At 43.0% G+C, this 27,918-nt stretch overlaps 1 protein-coding gene across 1 annotated transcript in view; it reads left to right on the forward strand.

The window, feature by feature from the left end:
* Positions 1–27,918, forward strand: part of Prkch (protein kinase C eta) — a 223,387-nt gene that overhangs the window by 188,815 nt on the left and 6,654 nt on the right. The window contains exons 11-12 of the mRNA XM_047540006.1: positions 11,320–11,458; positions 12,152–12,340. Coding sequence (XP_047395962.1) covers positions 11,320–11,458; positions 12,152–12,340 — 328 coding nt within the window. The remainder of the gene's footprint in view (positions 1–11,319; positions 11,459–12,151; positions 12,341–27,918) is intronic.

Raw genomic sequence — 27,918 nt, forward strand, 5'->3', positions numbered from 1 at the left:
CAAAGGTTTGTGTTTAGCTCATCGCCAAAAACAGCCTGCACATCCCCTCTGGAGCTTGGTCCTATAAACTCTTCTCCTTCCTGTTGTAAAGCATTCCTTATCACCCCCTCGCAACGTACTCACCCCTTTTCATGCTATACAAGGCCACGTGTCTAGACAGCAAATGGCTGCAACTTAACCCTGCTTCTTTTTTCCAAACCAAAGGGAAGTTCCAATCTTGGCAAAGCAAGGACACTACTATTTTCAGTCAACCAAATGTGTTCAGGGAACCAGCCTCAGTGCTCACAGGGTCTGTGCCCCTATAGCCAGAAGTAGCCACCCCACCCCAACTGGTTTCCATTAGAAGAAACCAGCCACAGGTCAGCAGGCCAAGATGTCTTATTACCCTTCATTTCATGTATTTTTTAAACAAATGTTATTGGGTATATTTGAGATTTACGACATGATGTTCTGGGATACATACAGACAGTAAAATGGTTACCATAGTAAAGCAAATTCACTTATCTATCATCTCACATGGTTACTATTTTTCACAAGAGCAGCTAAGACCCAATTTAGCAAAAGCCCCTATTATTAACTACAATCTTCACATTGTGCATTAGCTCTCTGGACCAGTTCATCCTACACATCCTCTCTGTGTATTTGTATCAGCAGCCCAATTATGCATCTTAGCTCTCTGTGGAGGAGAGCCACAGCATTTATCCACTTAACAATAATAATGTTAATGTGATAAATGGCCAGCATTTACCTAGAGCTACATGCCTTCCAGTGTTTAATAGGGTTCACTCCATGAGTCCATTCGTCGGTATTGGTGCCATGTGTGGATTCTACCACAAACCTGGGGGGATCCATCTTCTCCATCTGGCCTGCCAATCCCCACTCCACAGTGACCCTGATTGTGATGATGATCTTATTGAGAGCAGGGCATGGTGGCTCATGCCTGTAATCCTAGATACTTGGGAGACTGAGGCAGGAGGATCACAGGTTTGCTGCCAGCCTGGGAGATCTTATTTTTAAAAAATAAGACTTTTTTCTTTAAAGGGGTTAAGGGCATAGATCAGTGGTAGAGCACTTGACTAGCATGCTTGGAGTCCTGGGTGGAATCCCTAATACTATCAAAAAGCAGGGGAGTTGGGGAGAGATTGATTTTATTGCTAAATAGGGAACCAAGTTCCAATTCCACTCCAATGGAAATTATTCTTTCCATCATCTTCTTGTACCTGCCTTGTGAGCAGCCAGCCAGTAAGAAGGTCATCCTGTCCCTAGCTTGCAAGCTCTCAGAATCCCTCATGGCTCTCCTTAAAAAAAAAAAGTTAATAGACCTTTATTTTATTCATTTATTTATATGTGGGACTGAGATTTGAACCCAGTGCCTCACACATGCTAGGCAAGCGCTCTGCCACTGAACCAGGACCCCAACACCCCACCTTGGCTCTTTGATCCTGTCTGTGCTCTTACCCTTGAGAAACTGACTATAAGAGAACCTCTCTTTGTTGAAGGAAGCAAAGCCACCTGCGTGGGTGGTTTCCTGTGGGTCAGTTGCTCTTAGCTCTCTGGCTGGGGAGCCTGAGGAGTTGAGCTTGTTAATCATTTTATCGCCCCTGGACTAGCAAGTCCAAGTGTACTGTACCTATTTGTGTTGTCTGAGAGAGGCCTAGTGATCAGGGCCCCCAGCCACCAAGGGGCAGACAAAGACATCTGATGTCTTTGTTGAAAGCCCTCTGTCCTGCCTTGCAGCTTTCTCTGTGAGGGTATCTGCAACCCAAAGGCTGCCAGGTGTCATGTCAGAAGCATTTTGGCAAGCAGAGCTGGTGAGAGAGCTTTTCTTGGCAAGTGCAAAATACAAGTACTATAAAGAGCTGCTAAATAAATTTGTGCTACTTTGGCCAGGGAATTTCAGCCCCCCTGTTGGAGGTGGGTGGCAAGGGATGTGGCATGATACAAATAAATAAAATATAACTCTCAAGTGCCAGCCCAACGGCTCATTTATCTGAGAGTCCTAAGGAGGTGCATGGCCTGTGCACTGAAAATGTTCATGAAACTCATTTCCTTCTGCATGGTCCAGAGAGCCAGTCAAGGTTTTTTGTTTCGTTATCTGGAGACAAGGTGAGGGGAAATCTCCTGGACCCTTTGCTCAAGTTTAAGTTGTTCCCTGTATACATAGCGGTGGAGGTGGGAACATGCTGCCTGCACAACAAGAGCATCGAACACCCACAGCTCCAGGATGGAGACCAACCCCTGGTCTGCAGGGATTAGCGTGAGTCCCTGGCCATGTTTTAAAGGGGATATCATAACAGAAGCCAACTTTTATCATTTCCCATGCCAGGCAGCTGTTGGAAAGAGGTGTGAGGGGATAGGATGGAAAGAGTCTCAGAACTGGGTGGGAAATTACCAATTTCTTCATTCATTACAAAATGACTAATTTTGCATTCAGCATCATAAGAATAATGTTCCTGTCTCATGTACTTGTTGTTGAGCAGCTGTTCTAAGAGATCAAGCCTTAAAATCACGAGAGAATGTGTCACTTCATAAGGAGAAATGGAATGGAGATCTCATTTAACATTTAGGAGTGTTTCTTCTTTTAACAAGGGCCTCATTTTCTCAATTAAGTTGGTCCAGACTGCAGGGACACGTAGTGGGCTACTGAAAACATAAAAGCCACCCATGACAAGTACGTATATAGTAGACACCAGGTCATTTCAGTGGTTGAAAAAGGAGTTTGTGGCAACAGGTTCACAATTCAGAATCTAACACATGTGCAGGTTCTCCAAGTAAGATGGTTTTTTTTCAACATTCCCTTGAAATCTTTATCATTGCTACCAGTGGGGCATCTCTCCTTCTATGTATCTTCTTGGCAGAGAAAAAAAAAGAATTAAAACCAATATATATAAACATATATTTTAATGACTTGTGTTATCAAAGTAATATCTGATTCCTATAAGAATATAGAAAATACAAAATAAAAATTGCTCATAAACCTATCATTTAGAAATGGATTTTTAACCTTTTTGTTTTCTCTCTTCTCTCCTTTTCCCCTCCTTTCTTCCTTCCCTTTATCTCCTTACCCTATAATTGTAACATCATTTTTAAAATATTGAAAATGCAAGTTTGTATTTTGTTCTTTCATTTACATCTGTATCAGCCTACAAATAAGTCACAAACCCCAAGAGCTAAAAGACTCATAGATTTGACTCATAAAAATATGTAAGTAACCACAAACAAAACTTAAAATCAACTGGGCAATAATATTTAATATTGGTTTGGTCAGTATAACCAAATTATTGTTGTCTCTAATATGTAATGAGCTTCTTAAAAGAATCAAGTTTTGAATTGGGTAAAATGTGAATAGACAAGAAAACAACCCAGATGGTCATTAAATCTATAAACAGTTGTGCTTTTGACATGGCATTTCCACTTATGCAAATTTATTCTAAATAAATACTCCCACAGGTATGCAAATAGTCTTCATTACTTCATTGTTTGAAGTTGCAGAAAATTAAAAACAACCTAAATGTTCTTGGAGAAGGCATGAGTTAAATTATGGTGTATCTTTATAATGGAACTGTATATAACCATTACAGAGAATGAGGCAGATCTGTAAGATGTATAAATATGTCCAAGACATTCACTAAGGGAAAAGAACAGGTTACTTCACAACCTGTGAAAAGAAAAGATAGGAAGAATATGAACCCATCATCATTTTCCCCATAATTTTTTCAAGAATGTTTGTTTGAATTTTAAAATTAAAATACTACTTTTAAAACTGAGAATCATTTTCAGAAGACATAAATATCCTGTTATAAACACTTCCATGTGTTTTTAGTCTTTTATAAAATGTTGGCAGCTTTCATAAAATTCTGCCATAGAAATACCATAGTTTATTTAGCCATTCCACTAATAATGTAGTGTGTTTTCAAATTTTGTTATTTGTATGATATAGTGACAAATACCTTTGTAAAATAAAATATGTAGACTTACACTCACAAGAGCATTGCATCGTGTAGCAATTAGAAGCTTAACCTAGAATCCATTGGGCCATTGTGAAGGTACAAGGTTGATGTTTGCTAGTCCTCTGAAACCTTGGCATGACTATACACGGTCCACAGGAAGGCAGAGAGTTGGGCCCCAGTTTCCTGAGCCCCCAGCTCTCCTCCCTGCACTTGGTATAATTTATCGCTAGTGCTTGTGGTCTCAGACTAAAAGAGACCAGAGGCCTGCTCAGTAAGCTCTTCCCCAGGCCCAAGCTCAGCTCCTTTCCTTCTCATTCATTCCATCTCCCCAGGTGAACTCATCCACATGCAGGAAATAACTCTTAAATTTATATCTCCAACCCAGCCTTCCCTCTGACTTTCAGCTGGGTTTACTCAGCTACCCATTAAATACCTCCATTTGCATTCTGAAAACTAGTTCAAATGTCAAAAAAAATATTTTTTTTCTGCGAGCCAGAACCTGACATCTTCCCTTTCTGCTCTGCATCTTTCCATTTCTGCATCCCATTTATTTTCCCTCCTAGTTATTCTCTATCCATCTGGTTCTCTTTACCTGTTGCCCCCAGGGCCACCATTATTGATTTGTTGGACACTCCAGTAGTTGCCCAACTGATCTGCTTTGGTTCCCTCTCAACCCCTCTAATCCATTCTCATGTTGAAGCTGGGGATTTATAAAGTCACAGATCAAGTGCTATCCTTTTTCTCTATAAGGCTGGAGATTGAAATTCTTGCTGGCCCCTGTCTCATCTCACTCTGGCTACCTCCTGCTTCCTTCTTGCCGTCTGCACCCCACTTTCCAGGACTATAGTCATTCTACTATTCTTTACTGTACAAAACACCCCTCACTCGGTTCCCTTCACCTGGAGTTTTCTTCCTCACCCTCACTTGGTTAATAGTCACAACTCAGCTCAAGTGTCACTTCCCTGAGAACTCTTCCCTCAGTGCCAGGTCAGGTCCTCTTTTTGTATACTCCCACATTTTTTCTTCAGTGTGTTTGTTCATAATTGGAAATTTAGTTGTGTGACTATCTGATTATCTTCCTTGCCCACCAGACATTAACCTCCTTGAGGGTGGGAATAGACTCCCTCTCCTTATCACTGTATCCAGAATCCCCTGAATGTTGCCTGGCTCGCAGACACTACTCAGAGATTTACTGGGTGGGCAAAGGGTTGAGTACCTTGTAAACATGATACATAAATGGCACTACTACCCAGTACATGGTGAAACCAAATTTTAGGCTTTGGCTCTTTCAATAATTTTTCAAAATTCTTTTACCAGTTTAATACAACATCTTGCTTTAAAATTTTTCAGATATAAATTCAGACAATCAAAATGCAAGCTAGCCCTAAGTTTGTTTTGAAATTAAGATTGGAATCCAGATTCATTTCTCTTGACAAATGACACCTCTTAACACTTATTCACATGTCAACCTCTCATCCTTAGAAGAGAATTGTAAAGTATCTCTGAATATTTGGCCACTAGAGAAATATTTGCTTTGCACTCCCCTATTACTGAACCTTCAATATTTGTTTAAGTCAATTGAACTCCTTCACCATGCACAAACCAATGTTGTTTGTTTTGCAGGATTCTAATTATGCTTTTCATAGTGATTTTTTTAAATTTATTTTTATTTTTACAGGCTGCATTTTGATTCATTGTACATAAATGGGGTACAACTTTTTGTTTCTATGGTTATGCATGATGTAGGTTCATACCATTCGTGTAATCATACATGTACATAGGGTAATGATGTCTGTCTCATTCCACCTTCTTCCATACCTCTGCCCCCCTCCTCCCTCTCATTTTCCTCTATGTAATCTAAGGTTCCTCCATTCTTCTCTCATTCCTACCCTCCCATTATATATCATCATAGTGATATTTATTGATATCTCAAATGGTTCTTGTTTCAATGAGTGAAGTCCTCCTAGGAAACACCACCATATATAAGAGAGTAGGCCTGGTATAGTAGGTCACAAGCCCAGGCCATGGAGATGAGCAGAAGTGAGTTCAAATCCTGACTTTACCCCTGACTTTACAATCTTGGGGTAGAGCCCACTGCAAAGGATAAACAGAATGGTGTGGATAACACATTTAGCATTTGGTGAACATTTAACAAATGGTAGCTACTATTCACGCACTTTTTATTATCCACAACAACTTTTTCTTTTCAGGTTCTCTGGACACACACACACCATATGAACAACGAATTTTAACAGTACACTAATAATTGTATACCAACTGTGTATTTTATGATAAGTGGTAGGAAAGTTATATTTAAGAATAGTCTTTTAGTTTCAGATAGTAAAATATAGTTGAGATGATTTCCTATCTTGGATTTGCTTTAAAATAATCTGCAAAAAGATAGGTCAGAGAGGAATGGAGTGAGGAGACGTACAGATGAAACGAGATTGGGCATGTGCTGACAGCTGCTGATACCGTGTCATCAGGCCAGGAGTTGTTATATTCTTCTCTATACTTTTGTCCATGCTTGAAATTTTCCACAATAAAAAGTCAAAAAGTGCATTCAAAATGGTTACTGTGAATAGCCTCCCAGATTCATTATTCAAGGATCCAACTCACAACTCACTTCCTTTATTTCTTTTAGAGGGGTAACTGATTCTAGTGATCTAAAGAGAAAGACTCATTCCTTTCTGTTTTATTACTCTCAGGATAGCTCAGGATGGAAACAAAATAAATCCAATTTCTGAATCTTCTTTGTCTTCAACCACTTGGGAATTCTCTCTGAAACTACTGTGGGCATTTTAAGTAACCCTGATTACCCAGCAAGAACAATGTACCTTTCAGGCAAGCAGAGAGGATAAAATAACCCTGTCTACCCTTCTTTGCTTGCATGACAAAAGCTTTAGCTATTAAATACCAGTGCTCAGTGAGCTAATGACTGGTGAGTCCGTAATTGTGTTTTTGGCATTTTAGGATCTGAGCCTCTACCCTGTATGAACTTGTAATCTTCATTGTGCAGCCTTGTTAAGTTTGGCTGCTGAGTTATATGTTGGCATACAAGGTTGAGGAACTCCTAAGCCAAAAACTGACCTCTGCACATTTTAAATTAAGTCAAGAGTCATAAGGTAATTCTTTTTTTTTTCTTCCCCCACCCCAATAAAGGTATGATTTACCCTAGTATGGAAGCTGACCATGGCTGTACATGGCTCAATAACCTTTGGATTTGTTTGATTCACGCTTCTCTTGTTTGACTCCTCCATTTTGGATGCAAGCCAGCAGAGGGGAGGGGTTTCTACTTGGTCTTCTTTGCCCTACAATTGCTCTTCCTAAATTAGTTTCTTTTCTCCTGCTTCACTAAAGAGAAGAATTTGAGCTCCCATTTCAGGTTTCTTATTTTCTTTCTGGAATCTATCACAAAGGGGCAAAACACTTGGCTTTTCATAAGTTTAATTACTTTAGAACAAGGGACCCAGTTTTATGGAACTTCCTTCCCCCACAAATAAGAAATGCTCAGAAATCAGCCAGGGTTGCTCCACTGGTATATCCATCTGAAATCCTTCCATTGATTTCTTTGGCCAGCCCCTTCTGCCAAGATGGAACTGGATCTAGGAAGGAGTAAGACTCAGCTCCTGTTAAGCGGGTGACAGGTGCACACACAGAGCCTTCTGGAATTCAGTGCAAGGGTGCTGTCATAGCAGTATGAACCCTGTACTCTAGGGGCAGATTTGACATTGGTATGTTCGACTGGGGACATCAGGACAGACTTCACAGTGAAGGGTGAGAGATTTGAACTGGGGCAGAATGAGCAAGGGGGGTTATATAATGCTCTTGACCAAATCGTCTTGGGATCCCACTGAGAGGTCTGTGTCCCATTAGGTAGTACCTGGTGTAGAACCTGCTCAACATTTCCCTTAGGACTTGTATAGCTCTGAGAATGCTTAAAAATAGACTGAAAAGTCAGGTTTAAGGTGTCTAACCTGCGTTTGTGGCCCTGGGCGTCTTATGACCAGATGAGTCACATCCCCTGTGCTGCTAAGGTGTGTCTCCTGAGCACTGGGTTCTGAGACTTCTCTGTGCAGAGGGGATCGTGGTGGGTGCCAGATAGAGTGATTACCAAGCACTTTTCTCTCCCTGAGAGATTCCGGCTCCCCATGACAGTAGCTGAGTAATAAGCAGTCAAACTCTTACCTGGGACATTAGTCATGAGCTCTCTTGAGCAATTGCAGGTCGCTCTTTAGAATGCCATGGGTTTCTGTCAGCACTTGTCCCTCTTGCCCAAGAAGATCCTTTCTGAGACCTCAGTAGGCATAACGGCTTCGGGACAACTCAGAAACTCAGTAGCCTTGTTTGGAAATGTGAGTGAGCGTGCTCTGGGCTCAGGCCTACACAGGCCTGGACCACAGGACCTGGACACAGTGTCAATAAAGCCAGTCTCACAGGCTTAGTCCTGCATGACCTGGTTGTCTCCTGGGACCTCAGACTATCTTGTCTCACCTCGGCCAGCTGCTGTCTCCCTTATGGTTGGTGTCAGTCCCCAAGAGCCGAAGGACCAGGTATTGACAGGAAACAACCTGGTTGTGGTCTTCCTTGTGACACTACCACATGGTCCTCACTTCATATCCCCTGATCTGTGCTCCTGAGTCCAGCTTCGTGTGGGCTGAATACCTTATGCTTGGTCGTTGGTGTTTGTGTGTGTGTGATAGAGCAGGGAGAAGGAAATTGCATCCATAAACTACAACCCTCACTGATAACAGCAGCTTGTGGAAAGAAGGATTCTGCATGGAGAAGGGATGGGGGCTAATTTGCAGGCCAGGTCTGGTTTAGAGGCAAAGAGGGGTTTGCTTTGCTGAAGTGGGTATACAGGCACTGGGCACACCTTGACTGTATTGTGCCCCTGTCACCTGGAGATTGCCAAGATTAGGAGAGCAGTGGGGTGGGGAGGTCTGTGCCCAGAAAGCTCTGCCATGTTCACCATACTTGTCAGGGATTCCTGGAAACAGGTTCATTTTCATTTCTGGGCATTTTCCAGAGACCACCATCTGTAAGACCTGCACAGCAGGCATAGCAAGGGAACCACTGAGCCAGCTCTGTCCTCACCTACCTCCTCAGCTGCAACATGATCCTGGCTGGACTGAGACCAGCCTTTTCCCTGGGGCCTAGCAGGCCAACTGACCTCTCATTAGACCAGTGACAGGGAAATAGAAAGAACCACAGGTGCCCAGACTCAGCCTTCTGTAAATGTGAGGCTCCAGGGAGCAGTCAGTTCCAGGCACCATGAAGATACTACAGTGACAGGGACACCATGGCTCCCAAGCAAATAACCCTAGGTGACCTGAGGCCAGGAGGACCTCCCTCACTGACTGTTAACTGCAAATTTCCAGCTGAGTGGAATCTCCTGGTCACCTAGTGTCCCCTGGTTGACATGCAGCCTCCTTTAGTAGTTTGCCTTTGAGCATATCACTCCTTTAACCAGCAAAACAGACATCACCAACAGGCCAGGCTGTTCTGGCCTCTAATCTGCTGTGCCCAGGAGGTGTCAGTTGGGTTGGTCTGCAGGACTTTCCCAGCCCACCCTGGCAACTGACCTCCCTAACTATGCACCTGGGAGAACCTTCTCGAAGCTCCTGAGCACTGCTCTACCTGCAGACAGTTTTCTCAGTGTATGGCCATGTTCCCACTTACCTGGAGGGATTTCGACTATACAGCTCTGCTAGAAATTCTCTTTGCTCAAGTGGATCCTGCTAGAGGGGTAAAAAGTGCCTTTATACTGGGCTCCCCACAGAAGGTCTACTAGGCCTTCTGTGGACGTGGGGTACCCCCACACAGACTCTGTTCTTTTTTCCTTTTCCTGGTTATTAATATCCCCAGTCACACAGGAGCTGTCTTTCTGCTGCTTCACCCTGGCCACCCCAAGTGGCCATCAAACCTGGCTACTAATTTTGCATTCACAGAAACTTCCTGTCCCCTTCCTGCTCCTGGTTTTCCACTCTTCATTACTGCCTGGTTTAGTCCTCAAAATCTCCCTGGACAAAGTCAGTTGCCTCAAACCAATCTACCCTATCTAGGAGGGTCCTGCTACTCCCTTAATTAGGGAGCTTCTTCCCTTTTGCCTACTATCTAAATATCAAAATTCCTTAGCGTGGCGTTTGGGCCCTCCACAATTTGAAGGACCTCAGTTTCCTCTGCAGCCCTAGGCTTTTTCTTGGCCCATGCTCGCACGCCAGCCACACTCTCCGGCCCCTCTCCAGAACACGATTCTCTGAGCCGCCTGCACATCCACGCCTCTGGGCACCTGCTCCATCCATCTGCCACTACAACCTTCTCACACCCCCCTTCTCTGCCTGGAAGACTGTGACTCATGCCCTCAGACCCTGCTCCATTTCTGCTTCTGCTGTGAAGCTGTCTCTCTCCCCTCCTGCTGGAAAGGATTAATTGTTCCCTCTTAGGCTTCTTTCACAGCACTTGATTTAGACTTCTATCATGCCATTTGTACTATACAGCAGTCGATGTGTATTTGTGTGTGTATGTGTGTGTGTACGTACATATACATACAAGTATTTATTTGGTATACTATTCAAGGCATAATGGTGAACCAAATCATCCTGATGTCATGAAGCTTACAGTCTAGCAAATATGTGTGTCCTCATTATATTGAGAGTTCCTTATGGACAAAGATCATCTGTACTCTTGATAATCTGTCACAGACCCAGGCACACAGTGACCACTTTCTCCATGAATGATCACTGAGTGAACTCTCATGGGCAGATATGGGTGCTAGAGTCGAAAATGAGTGATGAGGGGGATGGATTGCTTATGAGTCCAAGGTACATGGAAAGTCATGTTTGGCCCATGTTTTCTAAAGGGCAGTCTATGTTTTTCTTTGTGGTTAGCCAACCTGTTTGTGGGGATCCATTGTCTAGGAACATAGAGGCATATTCTGAGATTTTATATATGTGTGTGTGTGCGTGTGTGTGTGTGTGTGTGTGTGTGTGTGTTTAATACTGGGGATTGAACCCAGTATTAATCACTGGGTCACATGCCAAGTCCTTTTTTGTATTTTATTTAGAGAGAGAGTCTCACTGAGTTGCTTAGAGCCTTGCAAAATTGCTGAGACTGGCTTTGAACTTGCAATCCTCCTGCCTCAACCTCCTGAGTTGCTGGGATTACAGGCATGCACCACTGTGCTCAGCTGATGCAGATTTTTTTTTATCCAGACAGCCCTGAGAAGTTAATTCCTTCTGAAGTATGTGCAGAAAGCTCACGTGACCACTCTATGGTCTGATCACCCATCTTGTGAGCCATGTCTTCCAGGTGGGAGGTTTGGGGCCTGGCTGCCTCATCACATGCTGCTACCCTTGGATTCTTTCAGAGATCTGAAACTAGACAATGTGCTGTTGGACCATGAGGGTCACTGTAAACTGGCAGACTTCGGAATGTGCAAGGAGGGGATCTGTAATGGAGTCACCACGGCCACATTCTGTGGAACACCTGACTACATTGCTCCAGAGGTGAGTGAGCCTGCTTGATAAGGCTTTTGAAATTTGAGGTCTATAGGAACCCTGACCAGAAATGCCATTGGCAGTTTTTACATGCTTCAGCCCAGACTCATTTATGGCTCATTGGGTGAATGGGATTCAAAATGTGTGAGGTTCCTCTAAGTAAGAATTTGAGTAAAAAAAAAAAACCAAAACATATATATATATATATATATATATATATATATATTTTTTTTTTTTTTTTTTTAAACTTTGCAGCTACTTTAGGCCTTAGCCCTAAATAAGGACAAAGTATGTTCTGATCCTGGCTATATATCTCTTTGTTTCTGCTCAGTGATTTAATTTCAGCCTCACTTAGCAAATATAAAGAAAAGCTCTTGAATCTTTCCCATGTGAGTGAGTGATCTCAGTCTCTTCTTCCCTCTGCACTGATATATTTCAAAACACTTTCTGTTTTGGATCTGCACATGCCATCTCTTGGCCAAAGCGGGCCATCAATTTTTGATCACCTAGAAGAAAGGGGCCTCTGAGTCAACCACAGGGAAACAGACCACTGCATAGGCATGGAATGGAACCTGCACACCAATACAGGGGATTCCATTTTTATGCTTTGATATTTCCTAATCCATCATTGCCCCTAGACATGAAGAACATCTTTGCTTACCAGTGGCATGAGGCACTTCTCACATTGTCCTGTTTGCACAGATCCTCCAGGAAATGCTGTATGGGCCTGCAGTGGATTGGTGGGCCATGGGTGTGTTGCTCTACGAGATGCTCTGCGGTCATGCACCCTTTGAGGCTGAGAACGAAGACGACCTCTTTGAGGCTATACTGAATGATGAGGTGGTCTACCCCACCTGGCTTCATGAAGATGCCACAGGGATCCTAAAATCTGTAAGTTTGGTTTATTCAACCAGCTTCCCACCTACTGAAGACCAGCTAGCTGTATGTGCTTCTCATGTCTTTTTGGAGTACTATAGCTGTAGGTGAAATGATGTTCCTCTTTCATAGAGTCAGACCATGTCTCTGCACAACTCTTTGACCTCCCAGTTATCCTTATGCAAGCCAGGTGCCAAGCCAGGATTTAGATACAGTATGGTAATGCATGTTGGGAGAGTCTTTCTATTTCTTTTTATTATTATTATTATTTTTAGTTGTAGATGGACACATCTTTGTTTTATTCACTTACTTGTATGTGGTACTGAGGATCAAACCCAGTGCCTCACACGTGCCAAGCAGGTGCTCTACCACTGAGATACAGCCCCAGCTCTCTTTTTATTTCTTAATGCATTCAAAGCATCATGCTACATGCCTTACTTTGAAGTGAGGAAGAAACATGGAATCAATATCATTCTGTTGAAAATAAGAAAGTTGTGTAATTTGAGTCAGTTCTGTAACCAAATTAGGTTGATTTTAAAAATCATGTATTATCACCTGCTTTGTACAGAAGAGGTATGCAAGTGAATTAAAAATCTATTCTTTGAGTAGGGAAAAATCATAACAGTCTATTCTTTGTTGGATAAAGCCCCATGGAAACTGTCCTCAGTTTATGTTTCTTACAATTATCTTCCTCAAGTTATATCCTTTTTTAGTGATTGAAACAAAATGTTAAATTTGGGAAACATTAGCCATCACATTGGAAGACCGGTCTCTTTAGCAGTATCCAGCTTTATAATCAGTGCCATTTTGGAATGGTCACTGTGTACTGGAACTCAAGGCATGATTGTCCCTGAGAATTCCTTGCATCACTAAAAGAAAAATAATGACAGAAATTGTTCTCAGGCAAACGTTGCCAAAGTGAATCATAATTTATAACTTGATTCTCAGGAACTCAGAAGCCAAAAATGTCCTAAAATTGAAAAAAACACTAATCTCACATAGAAATCACAAAGTACTTTGGGATTCCACCAAATGTCTCCTACCTAGAATGTTTTCATAAGAATAATTTACAGTTAATGGAAATTTAGACTAAGAAGACCAAGAACATGGTTCTTATAATTATTATATGAATAAAAAAATGGAGAAGGGCTTATCTTTGTGGATTTGTGCCATGAAGTTTCTTAACTTCCTGAAGGGAAACATACTCACCTGGGTTGGCCACGGCTAACCGTGATAAAGTAAACTGTATCAGGCATACTTTGCATCAATATTTTTCCAGTTCCATGACCCAGAATCTGATTCTTCGTGATCCCAAAGGCATCATTACCCTACTGGTTTGAGACAACAGCCATCATAATACTAATGGTTTTTCCAGGTGCACAGGTTTTGTCCAATTACTGTGGTTGATATGACTATTTTTAATATTTAAAGAAGGATGTTAGAGTTTATAAATGAAATGAAAATGCTTGTTCAAGCTATAAAGAAATGTGTATTGACATATAAAGATCACTGAGTTTGGGACTGTGGTGAGTGGGAAATAAAAGTCAGCCTGTTCCTTGAGAAACTCTGATGTTCTCTATTTAGGGATAAACAATTTAGACCACAGCCCCTCTCATAAATAACTCATACCTTTGGAATCCAGGTCTTGCAGAAATCTGAAGAAGTCACATCACTATTTGGATCAGATGTCACTCACATCTGCTTTTCTTAATTTTTTCTTCCTATTTTTAGAAGTTCTCAAGTACTTCTAGTACTTCAGAGTCCTCTTGAGATAATTCTTTCCAACTAAATCTGAAACTAGATATCACTCCTTTAGTCAAGCTTTGTAGAACCTAGTGCAGGTACTAAGCAAGGTTAAGGTTCATGTGGAATTATTAAGACTATTTCTCCTTACCAGATAAAACTCAACTTCTTGAAGCCATACCTTCTTTGAAAATATTCAACAAATATTTTTGGTAACTAGCACATATATTAGTATATGTGCTCATATATTCTAGTAACAGCATCCAAACTCTGTTCTGAGAGGGAACAGCCTCTAGTGCTTCATCTGTAAAGAATCTCAGCTTCAGCAAAATCTCAGTTGTTCTCTGTCCTAGCAGGTCCACTTCCAGGGAGCTGTGACTCTCTTCACTGCCTGTTTCAGCCTCTTTCCAATGCCAGCTGCTCGATTGTCTCGAGTCAGCACCTGACAGGTCATTTATCTAACTCTGATTTCCTAAATGGTACTTGATGTTTTCTTTGGGACCTTGTTCCCCAAGGGAGGAGCAGGGTTTCAGGCTCACTGTGCCTTCCCAGACCTTTGACCTCTGGCTGAGTGATCTTGGTGATCTTTCTGACTCTCAGCATCCTTGCTTGTAAATGAGAGGTAATACAATTCACACCATAGGGTTGTTGTCAGGATTAAATGAAATAATACATGTAAACCTCCCAGGCGCACAACAAGCATTGTGTTTCCTCCTCCTCTGAGGAACGTGCCTTCAAAATAATCTTCTGAAAATCACTTGAAAGCTATCAGATAAAATGACTAGGAAAAAGAAATTCACTGAGAGAATTTTGGGGACTGTTTTGTACATTTTGGCCTCCATGCCTAAAACTAAGAAGCTTAAATTCTAGAGATGAAGACATTGAGCTGATCTTTGCAGAGGGCTGGGACATTTACATAGAAATGTGATAAAGGAAAATAGTTAAGAGCACTCAAGACTTGAGGAGTCATGGGTGTAGCTTAATGGTAGGGCACTTACCTGGCATGTGTGAGACCCTGGGTTCCGACCCTAGTACCACAAAAGGAAAAAAAAAGAAAAAAGACTCACGAAGAAGACTGAATGAGTAAGGAATGGTGTCCAGTGGGTAAGAACCTGCCTCCAAAAAAAAAGAAGAAAGATAAAGAACCTGCCTCCAGAGCAGAGCTGACCAAGGAAAGATCTTGGCTCTTTCATTGCTGGCTGGGTGGCCTTGGACCTGTGACATAATTATGCCATGCCTCGGTTTCCTCTCCTGTTTCCTATAGCTCTCTGCCTATAGGGCTGCTGCATGGATGAACAGAGATGGTGTGTGTGTGGGATGCTCAGGGCAGGGTACATGCTCAGGAAGTGATTGCCACTGTTACGAGAGCCACGTGCATGAAATGGTTTTTAGAGTGTCTGCTCTCCCCTTGAAAAAATTATTACTTTGTTGTAATAGGAGGAGGATTCAAGTATCAAGCCATGCTCCATAAATCATCCAGATTGCTTTCTGGCTCTAATTTCAACTTGAGTTAATTAGGCCCAGATAGTTTCTTGTTTTGTTTTGTTTTGTTTTTTTACTGCTGGCAGAAACCTTACAGATTATTCTGACCTCCACGTTTTATAGATAAGGAAACTATGAGGCACAGAGTCATTGTGCCTCACCAGAGGCCATGCATAAACAAATAAAGGGGAGCCTTTGTGTATTACTAATGAGGATGTAAAATGGTGTTAACCACTGTGAAAAATATGATGGGTGGTTCCTCTTAACAGAATTGCCATAAGATGTACCAATTCTACTTTGGGGCATAAACCTAAAAGAATTGAGAGCAGAATCTCAAACAGATATTGGTGCATCATAGTTATAAGCATCATTCACAATAGCAAAAGGTGGAAGCACCCAAATGCCTATTGATGGATGAGGGGATAAACAAAATGTGGTATATCCATACAATGGAATATTACTCAGTTTGAAGGAAATGGTCTGGGATGTAGTTCAGCATGCATGAAGCCCTGGGTTCAATCCTCAGTACCACAAAACATTAAATTAAAATAAGAAAGAAATTTTGTATATGCTACAATCTGGATGAACCTTGATGGCATTATGCTAAGTGAAATAAGCCAAACACGAAAGGACAAATATAAAGTTCCACTTGTATGAGGCATCTACAGTTGTCAGATTCCTAGAAACAGAAAGTAGTATGGTGGTTGTCAAGAACAGGAAGAAGGTGGGAAAAAGGAGTGATGTTTAATGGGTGGGGAGTTACAGTTTGGGAAGATTTGAAGTTCTGGAGATCAATAGAGGTGGTCACACAGCACATGAATATGAATGTACTGAATGCTACTGAATTATGCGCTAAAAAATAGTTAAAATGGTAGTTTTGTGTCTATTATGCTATTTAAAAAAATCTGGGGGAAAAAAATCACTGAATTCTAGGATCAGAATCAGGTTTCCTGACTCCTAGTCTAAGATTCCAAGGTGGACTGCACCTATCTATTCCCCTTTTTTTTTTTTTTTTCTGCTTTCCATTTCTGGTACTCAAATTACTCCCTGATGTGATCCTTTCTTATTTTACCATGAGGAAGCTGCCAGGGTGCTATGTATAAGTTGTTCGCATAGCATGAATCTCTCACTTATTGTATCTCATTAAAGACAGACATAATCTTTATGATAATAATCAGTTACAGTGTTATTTAAAGATTGTGCATTTAAATGATGCCATAATATCAGAAATATCATTCTATTGACCCAAGAAGAGTATCTGAGACCTTTGACAGAGAAGCCAACACATTAGGTAGCAGAATCCATGTTCAGTTCACTTTAGTAAATGCTTATCAGGTTCCTTTCTTTGTTGACTTTGTGCTAAGTGCTGGGAATGCAAAGGCGAAACAGCCTGGCCTTCATCCGTTGCTCACACTTGAGTAAGAATGAGAATAAATAAATGAATGCTAAGTACATGACAAAGAGGATTGATTTTTTTTTTTTTTAGAACTTTGGAGGCAAGAACAGGGCAGTTAACATTAAGACAAGACAAAAGAAGTGAAGTTAAGCTGGATGTTAAGGGATGGCTGAGGTTCAGTGGAGTGGATAAGGGTGAGAAGGATATCCTAGGTAGAGGAGATGACTTGTGCAAAGCCTCAGAGACAGGAAATAGCATGTATGTTCCAAGAACCACAATTACTAGTTCTACACAGTTGGAGTGTTAGGTGCAGGGTAGGAAGCACTGAAAGATGAGTTTAGGACATGTGGATGTTGATGGATCTGGGAGACATTTGGAAAGTGGAATCGGCATTGCAGGTGATTACACATGGTCTGGAACTCGGGGTAGAGGGTTGGAGATCATCACTGTGCATAGTGGGAGTAAAGACAGGAGAGAGGTGAAGAGTAAAGAGAGAACAGGAGACAGATGGGACCTGGGGCAGTGCAAAGGATTCAGTGAGCAAGCCAGGAAGGAATGACTTCAGATTGTATAAACACATAATGCTGCAACACGTCTGCTTGTTTAACTTCCAGTGAAATCCACCAGTGGTTATACAATGGGATTGACCCAAAACCCAAAGCTGATGCCTCCATAGCTCTTAAACAGTGCTGGCAAGGTGGGTCCTTGACCAGACAACCTAAGGCTTAGGGAATGAATTTGTGTTAGGAGTTAGGTGAGATGAGACATTTTTAAGAACTCAAATAACCTTTTATTTTGTTGTACAATGTCAGATCAAGGTATACTGTTTACCAATAGAGGCTTGAGACCTTTCTCATGAATTTTGTGCCCACCTATGATCAGGCATTCTGGGAGTTTGGTGTGTTCCTAATGTAGAATGGTTGAACCCAATAAGTGGTATCTTGCATAGTGCTAATAAACACAGTAGGGGGTTCATAGCACAGAGGTCTGGACCATAATCATTTGCTTTTGCTCTCGATTTCATAGGACTTTGTGACGGCTCAAAATCAGAAACCCAGAACTACAGAACTGGAAATTCTTAAAAACATTTTTTTTGGGGGTGCTGGGATCAAACCCAGGGCCTTGTGCTTACAAGGCAAGCACTCTACCAACTGAGCTATCTCCCCAGCCCCAAAACATTTTGTCAAAATTGTAGATGAGTAAACTGGGGCTTAGTGAAGTGAAGGGACCTCGCATGTTAAGATGGCATGAGCATGCTCTCACCTTGAATCGGGAGACCTCTCTCTACTTATGCCACTGGTATTCAGTCCTTTCCTCTGTAAAACAGTGGTGATAACCACCTACAGTGTCCACTTCTGATGAGGTAACATAGAAGCATTTTCAAAGTGAAGCACACAATGTAAGAGTAAGTTATTAGCACTGTTAAATTATGAGTAGTAATTTCACAACACACTTAAAGGTGTCATTATCCTCATCCTTTACTTGAATAATCCAGTAACATCATCAAGCTTAATTATTAAGTGCTTAATTATATATGAGGCTATGCTAGATTTTTGTTCTTAAGAGATTATTTTTGTTTTCCTAACAGCTTTAAATCTGAACCAAAGACACATAGGTGAGGTATAAAGGCCAAATAGATATTGATCCATTTATTCATTCAACAGGCTATGTACATGCATATATGTTTAGCAGGTGTAGTCTGCTATGTTCAGATTTTGTGCAAGACACTCTGGATCCAGTGATGAGCAAGTCAGACATCCCAGCCTTGTGGAATTATAGTCTAGTTGAGATGGGGAAGGAGAATGAGGTTTAAAAGAAGCAATTATACAAATAACTATATACTTAACAATCTGATAAAAAGAAAAGTGTAAAAATTGCTTTCAAAGCATAACAGGCAAAACTAACCTGATCTGGGCTGTCAAAGGAGGCCATCCTAAGGAGATGACGTTTAAGCTGGGAATAAAGGCTGAAGAGAAATTGGTCAAGCTTACAGTATGCACAGTTCTTGAGAAAGAAGTGATTTGGGGCAACTCAGTGCCAGAGTGACTGGAAGGTCATGAGCCAAAGGCCAGGGAAATGAGGGGTGAAGTCTGAAGGATATATATGGTAGGCCAGGAGGAGTTTGACTTTGAAGGGCCCAGGCCAGTCTGTGAAGGATTCAAGCCAGAGGAAGTAATCCAATCATTATGTTCTATTTAGAAGGTCGGTCACTCTGGCTTTGGGAGAAAGCATGAATGAACAAACTATAATATTTGCAGATAAAGTAATTTCTGGGATTTCTTTCAAAATAATCCAGGACTAGGGGAAATAACAGGTGAAACAAGATTAGGCACCTGTCAATCACATCAAGGCTGAGTGCTGGATGCCTTGAGCCCCTTTTGCTGTCCTCTCTACTTACCTATATTTGAAATTTTCAGAAAGAAAAATGTAAACACCAACATATGAATGCATAGCTTAGATATGTTTAGCATGTGTGTGTAAACATTGCTAGCTTGTGAGTTCAGCCTTCATAAATGAAGGGAAACAACTTTAATAATACAAATATACAGAAAGAATAAATGATGTGAGCCACATACACGCTCTCCTGTGGGTCTCAACTACATCTTTAAGTCCAAGCAAGAGTCAAAGCTTCCTTGACTGGAAGACTACATCCCCCTGATCCTTTTGGGCAACAGATAAAATGAGCCAGTGGTTTTTAGCACACTCCTTTTTTCAGCACTCTTGAAGAGTCTGTTGCCTTCTCAGGAAGTATCCTTCAACTCAAGTCAGTAGCTCACTGCACCCCAAAGAAGCATTTTTAACAAGTAAAAAGAAGTAAAAAGAAGGAATGAGTTCTCACAGGTAGACTCTGTCCCAACTGATGCCATTATAACCCTGTGAGGTCCTTTTTCTGCCTGGCTGGGTGGGCCAGGAGAGGCAGGAAAAGCCAGGATCTCCAAACAATCCTGTACCATCCCATCACATCCCCTCCACCTCCTGGCTCAGTGTGGTGGGGAATGGTGAGCGTGTGGATGGCAGGGAGGGCCGATTCCTTTGAGTCCTAGTCCAACATAGCTTCCTACGCCTGCCCTTCCTGTCATCACCTTGGCCGCTCCCCTCCACCTCTGCCACCTCCAAGATTGTGGACATTGAGTTTCTTGTGGATGGCTGTCCTAAAATCCCACATAGACACAGACAGAGGACAAAGGACTTCCTTGTGAGAACACTTCACATGGGTCACAGGATTGGTGGGTAGAGCGGTAGTTAGAAGACACAGTTTTCAACCCAGGATTTCTGCTTGAAGAAGAAATTCGCAAGTCTTTAACCAGTGATCCTTACAATTAAAAATAACCCATGAGAGGACTATTTTCTTGCCCCTTTGTCTTTCTTGCCTTCGCTTAAATGCACCTGTCAAATCTATGTGCATGCTCTGAAGAGCCCACCTACCCACTCCCAGAGAAGAGATTATTAAAACTGGTGATATCTTTATAAGTTAACACAAAAAAGCTATCCAAAGATATACACATTTCTGTAAAGAGTAGATATAAGTTTTCCAGATTGCTGACCTTAAAGTTTGGGGGTGGGGAGGTATGTATTATTTTATTTTATTTTCTGCTTGCTTTTTGGAATAAATACTAGGTGTTTCCTAATGTTACCAGGTTACCAAGTTTCTAAGCTGGTATTAAATTATGCCAAAATTAAGTATAGTTTACTTAGGGCTTCTGAGTTTGGCCCATCTAGCTCCAGAAAAAAGGGCCTGGGGAGATCCTTCATGAGTCCCAGAGCTTGGGAAGGTGATACCCACCTCAGAGGTTAGGCTTTTTTGCTGATTCAGCACCTATGAGAAACCACGTGCTTTGTGCTGACTCAGGTGAAGTCAACACCCTGGCCTCTGAGCTCACACAGGTGTCCAGGTTAGATAAGTGCTGAAAGGAGTTTGGTGCATTCTCCTGAGTCACCTTTGTCAGCTCTGGAGGCATCATAAACTTGGCATCAGGAGGAGATTGTGAAGTGCTTTTGTTCCAAAGCTTTACAGAGGCTAATGTGTGTGCATCCATGTGGGGGGGTTATCTGTCATCGAACCCATCAGTCTCATCACCCTGTGCATTGTCCGCAGGAACCCTGCTTGCCTCGCACACAGGTGGGGAACCTCAGTGAATTCAGGGATTCTCCTTTATGTGTGAGTCCCACTTCTGAGGAGCATTGACTGGTACCCTCTCCCTATCCCACTCCTGGCAGAGGTTGGAATGCTCAAGGGGGTGACCAAAAAGTAGTCAGCCATGAAGAAGCTTTTAGAAGGAGGAAGAAAAAACAGGACCAGAGTAATATAGAAGATCCAATTCCAGGTCATTAAAACTGGTATTTCAAATACTGGTGCAGAGAAAATCCTAAAGAATTAACCAAAGACCCTGTCATAGGAGGGGTGATTAAGATGTAGCCCGGCAACACTACCCCAGGACTAGAGTCCCCATGAGGAGATGGAGCTGTTCACAGCTGCTTACCAAAGGTCCTGGTGGGGTTAACACCTTCCAGAAGTGAGCCATTGATTCTCAGATCAAGACTAGTGTTGGCAAATAACAGAAAAGTGCTAATATTTCCAGAGACTTCATATATGGTGTTTTTTTTTTTTTTTTTCTAATTAAAGTTACTGTACTCAACTTCTTCCCCCCTCATTAGATCGTGTTTCCTGAGAATGGAGATCCTGATGTTTTGTTTGCAAGCAGCAGGGTAATAGATTTCTTTTTGAATAGAGTACTCACACCATGTGCCTCTTTTATCTCCACCTCAACTAGGAAGATAAAAATGTCAAAGGCTTTCTGAAACAAGCATGGAACTTTTCTATGCTAAACCATGTCTAGTGGATCCGAAGAACTTTTTTGCTTTAGGTTAGGAAAACTTTTGAGAGCTAATGCACTTTTTTCCCTATTTTCCTTGCCAACTCCATGATATTTAGCAGTTGATGATTAGGTTTGTTTGTACCCTAGAGATGATGTACATCCAGGATAAAGGTGGGCAGTGGCTTGGGCCTCATCAGGACAAAATAAAGGCTATTGTGTAATGAGCCTCTGGAGAAGCCTTCTCTAGCACTCGCTTCTTTCCAGTACAGCATTAGGTTGATGTGACCTAGGTAGATGCTGAGTGTCTGGCGTGGGCAGCAAGGTAGCAGCAGCTTTCAACACTTTTAACAATTGAGAGCAATGGGACCAGCCCCATCAGTGACAGTGGCTTGAGGCTGGTTCACCAGGAGGAAGACTACACCGGCTCACAAAGGGAATGGCATGACCTTGGGCTTCCATCCCTGAGACTCGCCGCTGACCTTCACCTGTTTTTACCCAACACCGTCACATGACTTGAGTGAAGCTGTGGAGATGACTTTGGATTCAGGAAAATAGTCATGTTGACAAAACACAGGAAAGACAGTGTTGGCAGCACCGTAAAGGGATTAGGGATGTATTCGTGAAGAGACCGCTGGGTTCAGTCAGGATGGAAAAGCCAGCCAACAATCCACTGTGAATTTAGTACTGTTCCTGCCACATTACGGGACCAGGAAGAGTACAGGGCACTCATTATACTGGGGTTTATTAGGAAGAAATAAAGCACGCTGTATAGTGTCTCTGGCGATACCTCTCAGAATATTCGGATGGAGGTCAACTATTACCCGCCAGTTAAGGCTTTGACCCACTTACACCCACACACCCCTGTGTCCACCACTTCAAGAACAAGCTGAGGGAGATCCACTTGAACAAGTTGTATTTTATTTTATGTTTTATAAAGAAAAGTCTACATCACACCCAAAGAACAGGTGACTGAAGGAGGTACAGTCATCTCAAAATATCAGCTTTCTTTCTCCCAGAGTTTTAATGAAGGACAAATGCAGACTGAGGAAACGGGATAAGATTCTAGAATCTTGGTATTGGCACAGACTATGGAGGGCACTACCTGACACTGGAGGACCAGCCAGGCTGACCTGCAGATCTTTCCAATAAAAGTTCTGTTCCTCCTAGGAGAGCTCTTTGCATCACTTAATGGCATGGAGTATTTTTTCAAACTTTGATTTTATTTTCTTTGTGGGATATTTACATATGCCTCCTTTAACTTCTATGCCTTGGACTTATTTCTCTGATTTAAAGCTACCCAGTCCCTCAGCTGGCCAACAGCTCTTCAGGCACTTGGAAATTCTAACAGTGTCCTGTCTTCTGCAACAGAGAGACCCTGGGTTGTTTAAAGGCAGATCAGGTCAGGTGGTCAGACTGAAAGATTCCTCAGGTTCTCCCCAAGACTATTATTTTTCTCCTCCTTCTTTTAGTACCTATTCAGTCTCTTACACCCTCCACAGAATCAAGGGGGAAAGAATGTCTGTCACACGGGCCAGGAGAGCAAGTGCGAGATAAGGAAACCTGCCAAGTGCTGTGAATCCTCAGGGAAGTCCTCAGCGTCTGCCAGGATTCCTCCCAACCTGTCTTGTCCATAATTCTCTTTAAACCAGAATCCAGACAAGAAGATCAACTACCTCAGGAAGAGTTGAAACCTATTGGTGGAAAGCAGAGGCTTCTAGAGTCCGGCAGACCTGGGTTCAGTTCCACCTCCACCACTCCCAAACCATGTGACCTGAGCGTAGGAAAATGGATGGGTCTGTGCCTCAGTTTCCTAATCTGTAAAATGGGAATAATAATCATGGTTTCCCTAAGGATTATCTAGAATGGATTTGAAACTTAAATTAATGCCAGGTGCAATACAGGGTCTTTAATCTGGCTCCCACCTGTCAAGTGGTAACATTTACAAAAACTGCACCCTTCTTTTCTCCACCTTTCCCACTCCTGCAGCTGCCCCTTCTCAGACCAGCCTGGACACCCGGCAGGGTGGTCCATTGCCATAGCCATGCAGATTGCTAGTTCCAGGCCTGCCAGTGACTTCCTCCAGATCCAATCTGAGCACGCCGGAGCAGCCTCTCCTCCTGGCGCCTCCAGTGCTCCACAGCAGCACTGTTCTGTGTTGCCGAACTTGGGAAGACTGCAGGTGGCTTCCTCGGAGCCACTCAGGAAACCCATTATGTGTCCTCCCCTCCTTCCAGCCCCGTCCCACCCCAGTGGATTGTGGTCAGCCTCACGCAGGTGCACATGCCTGCCTCTTCCTTCTCCTGCCAGAAAGTGACTTACTGACGTGGGGTCAAGGCCCTCCGCCCCTCCCCTCCCATACTGCCTCATCTGCCAAGTCACATGCCCAGCCCTGTCCCTCTGTCATTGCCGCTCTGAGCTGGAGGGTGCTGCTGACAGGTCACCAGGTCTGTGCTACCCCACCTTAGCCAGAAATAAAAGAACAAGTTTAGAGACTGAGCCTCACACATGTGGGTCAGACTCTACCTGTGACAGTAGTAAAAGACAGGTCCCTGCAGCCCATGCATGTGTGGGGGGTGCATTTGTTAGCCCCTGGGTGGCCTTCAGGCTGTGTGCCCAGGGCAGGTTAGCCATCTTGGCTGTGAACCATACTCTGTTCTGTGTCCTGTGCACTTTCTCTGCCTCCCTCCCCAGGACTCTTTGGAACCTTAAAAAGCCTTCTTCCCCTTTAGGAGTGTCTCCCTGGAATATTGACGGGAATGTCCTGTGGCTTGGTTTCCTTCCCTTCTGGCTTGGCAGCATCAGCTGCTGACTCTGTCTGCCTTTTGTTTAAGGTCTGAAATTGAATGAAAGAAGGTCACTTTGTTTACCCATCAGCCAAATCCAACCATTAGGTAGAAAAGGCAGTGTTCTCTGGCTCCTGGAGGAAAACGTTATTAGACTAATTTCTCATCTCTTCTGTGGAAATCACACGTATTTTGAGAGAAGAAAAAATACTTTAGCCACAGCTTACATTTTAATGAGTTTCAAAGTACATTTGGATCCTGTTATCTCAAGAATCACAATTATACAGGGTTAGTTTAAACTCTCATCTGGAACTTTTGACAACTCAAAACCAAAGCCTTCTCGGGTTTAGCAAAGCCCGCAAGACATGATGGGTCCAGCCCTGACAGCAGATTGACAAGTGGCTCTGTTGCACCCCTCTGCCTGCGTTTGGTATCTCCCTGCTGCTGTTAATACAGATACAATTGCACATTCAAACCCAAGTGTTATGTGTCTTCTTGTTTAAGATTGCCTTAGAAAAGATTTGCTGTCAGAACATTGTTTTCCAAAGACCATTCCTACCATCCCACGGTTGGGCCCTGGGACTGTGAGAGCAGAAACAGATCTTGTTCTCTCTCCTGGCTGCAAAGTGACATGAGAGGGAGGAACAGATGAGTCCCAGGGTCAAAGCTGGCCTTAGATTTTAGTCTCTTCTCTCAGAGACTTGAGGTATAATAAAATGGACCTATATAAGTGGTGTTAAAAGATACTGCTAATGCTGTCATTTCTTGAGGGCTTTCTTTGTGTGAGGCACTTTACATTGATTTTCTTATTGTAACCTATTAAGTACAGGAAAATTTATGTTTTCTAGCTAGGAATCTAAGACCCAGAGGAGTTAAGAAATTTTTCCAAGGTCACACAGCTCCTCAGTGCTGAAACTGGTATACAAACCCCAGACAGTGGAACACAGGCTGACTGGTTACCCTCTGAGTTCTCTGTATCCCTTATCCTTTATGTATCTTTCCCCGATTTGCAGTTTTCCCAGGACATTCTTAAACAAACATCATCGCATACATTTCTCTTGCGTGCTGCCTCAGGAGGGAGTAGGGCTGATGGCTTTGCCTGGGAGTCATACCTCCTCCGCAGCTTGGGAAGAACTGTGGAGCAGGCGTCTCGTTCTCAGGGCCAGGTGTGCTTCTGAGTCCTTCCATACCCTCTCCTTCATTTCCACTTCCAGGAGGGCTGCAGAGGAAGGGGAATACAAAGTGAGTCTGGGAGTCCTTGACCCCTCCACCGCTCTCCAGGGTGGAATCAGACTTTCCTCCCCTGGGCCCTCACTCACTCTGCAGCTTATAAAGTGCTTTCGTTGGCCCCAGTAAATGTTCTACTTCCTTTGGTAAATGTGTTCAGAATCTTTCATGAAGTCACATTATTTTTCTTTTTGGCTGACTTTCTCATTTGGACCACAGTCAGGCAGAAGGTCAGTTGAGGTGAGGCAAGTTTTAAGTGTGACCCTCCGACGTGGACCAAAGGGATTGCTCTCAACACCATTGTTGCTAACTTGTTTGGCATTTGGGTTCCATTAGGGACACAAGCACATAGAGGAAGTTCTCTGTAAAAGCATTACGCTGTCACCCTTCACGGCTGCGAGAGCGAGGTGTGGGAGGACCCCGTGCTGGGCCTCGGACAGCAAGGCCTTCATGGCTCCCATTCTGTACCGCCTCCCCAGTGTGTGCCATGACCAGTTTCAGGCCTGCGACTGTGCGGCATGTTTCCTGAACTCCCTGTCTCTGCGTCTTTGGAGAGGTGTAGCCATAGAGGGGATGCAAGCCTCTCCCCAGAAAATTTCCATTGCCTTAGCACCCCATCCCCACCTCGTCCTTGGAATGGTTCCTGTCCTGCCTTCTGTTGGTTGGTACTCATCCACCCCTGGCTTCCCCATGAGCTCCTCCAGCTCCGCTCTCTGGTTTTCTTCTCCCACTGGGCGGGGGCCAGGAGCCATGAAAGTCAGCAAGTGATGTCAGCCAGGTGAGGCAGTAGGGAGTGCAGTGACATGCGACCCACGAGGGACTATGCCCCACCAGAAGAGGCAGGCACTGCTCAACTCCAAGCCATTTCTGTCTCAGGCCCAGTGTAGCCCACTTTCCAAGAGAAGTTGGAATACCTGACTTTCATATGATGTGACTTTTCCTACTTTTTATATGTTTGACAAGTAATTAAAATTATTTTAAAAGATACGATGTGGACTAAGTAAATGTGTCTAAGGACTGGACCTTGTCTAAATTCTTCCATTCACGTTCATTCTCTCTGTCACTCTCCACACACATACAGTCTAGTCTGCTGTCCCAGCTTCAGCTGTCCCTGCTTCCCCAAATGTTAATGTCTCTGAGAATTAGATCTCGCTAACCCTGGCCTGCAACCCAGATTTACATGGCTAGTCATTTCCATGTGGGGCCTGCATGCCTCACGTGCAAAGCTGAGCTCATCCACCTCCCAGATTTGGCAAGTCTGTAAGATCTTGTCAACTTCAGTAACAAACAGAGAAAGAATCACCAGAGATTAATAAGCCTACTTGGAAACTGACATTGCACTGGCCATACTAAACTATGAGCTTATTCAAGGAGTTTGAGGCAAGGAAAGCTTTTAAAGACCAGAAGAGGAGGATTATATAAATTATCTTGAAATAATAATCCTAGGCTACCAGGGATAAGAATGAGGTTGGCATCTGTTCAGAGTTGGACAAGCAGTTTGGGAGTAGATGTCCTTGCACAGAAGCATTTTCTCTGTCATGTTGTTGTGGCCTTTGTGGATGCTGAATCTTTTGTCAGAGTCCTTTGTGTGACATTCTCCTCCTTCATGAGCTCCCAACTTTCAGTTTGCGTTGTTAGGGTTTTGACACGAGTGACTCCATTTTGATTCTAACAACTTTCACAATCTCAAGAAGGATGAGTTAAACGTCTTTGTTCCCCTGATAAAAACACTGCTACTACTGATACTGCCATTAATACTAATACTGCAAAATAATAATTTGCTGCTTTTCCTTTGTTCCCTGCTTCTGTAACTTCATCAAACAGCCGGAGAGGACTGTGCAATCTTGGATTTTGCCCTTCACTCCAGCCACAGTCAGTTGGTAGACTGCTCATTCTTCCACAAGACTTCTAGGACTTGCTCCCAACTTTCCCTTCCCATCTATTAGAAGCTCTTTGAGTTCCTGGACTTCTGTGTTTCCTAGCCAGTGTTAGCCTCATGACTATTCATCTGGCTACCAATCCTTACCTCTCCATGCAGAGTCCTCTCCTGAATCACAGGGCAGCTTTCGTCACTTACCTCTCTGCAAACTTTTGATGGATCTGACTGGCTCCAGTTCCTCAGCAATCCCTGTGTGCCAGCCGTAC

This window comes from Sciurus carolinensis, chromosome 2 (genome assembly GCF_902686445.1).
Source record: "Sciurus carolinensis chromosome 2, mSciCar1.2, whole genome shotgun sequence".
Lineage (NCBI taxonomy): Eukaryota > Metazoa > Chordata > Mammalia > Rodentia > Sciuridae > Sciurus > Sciurus carolinensis.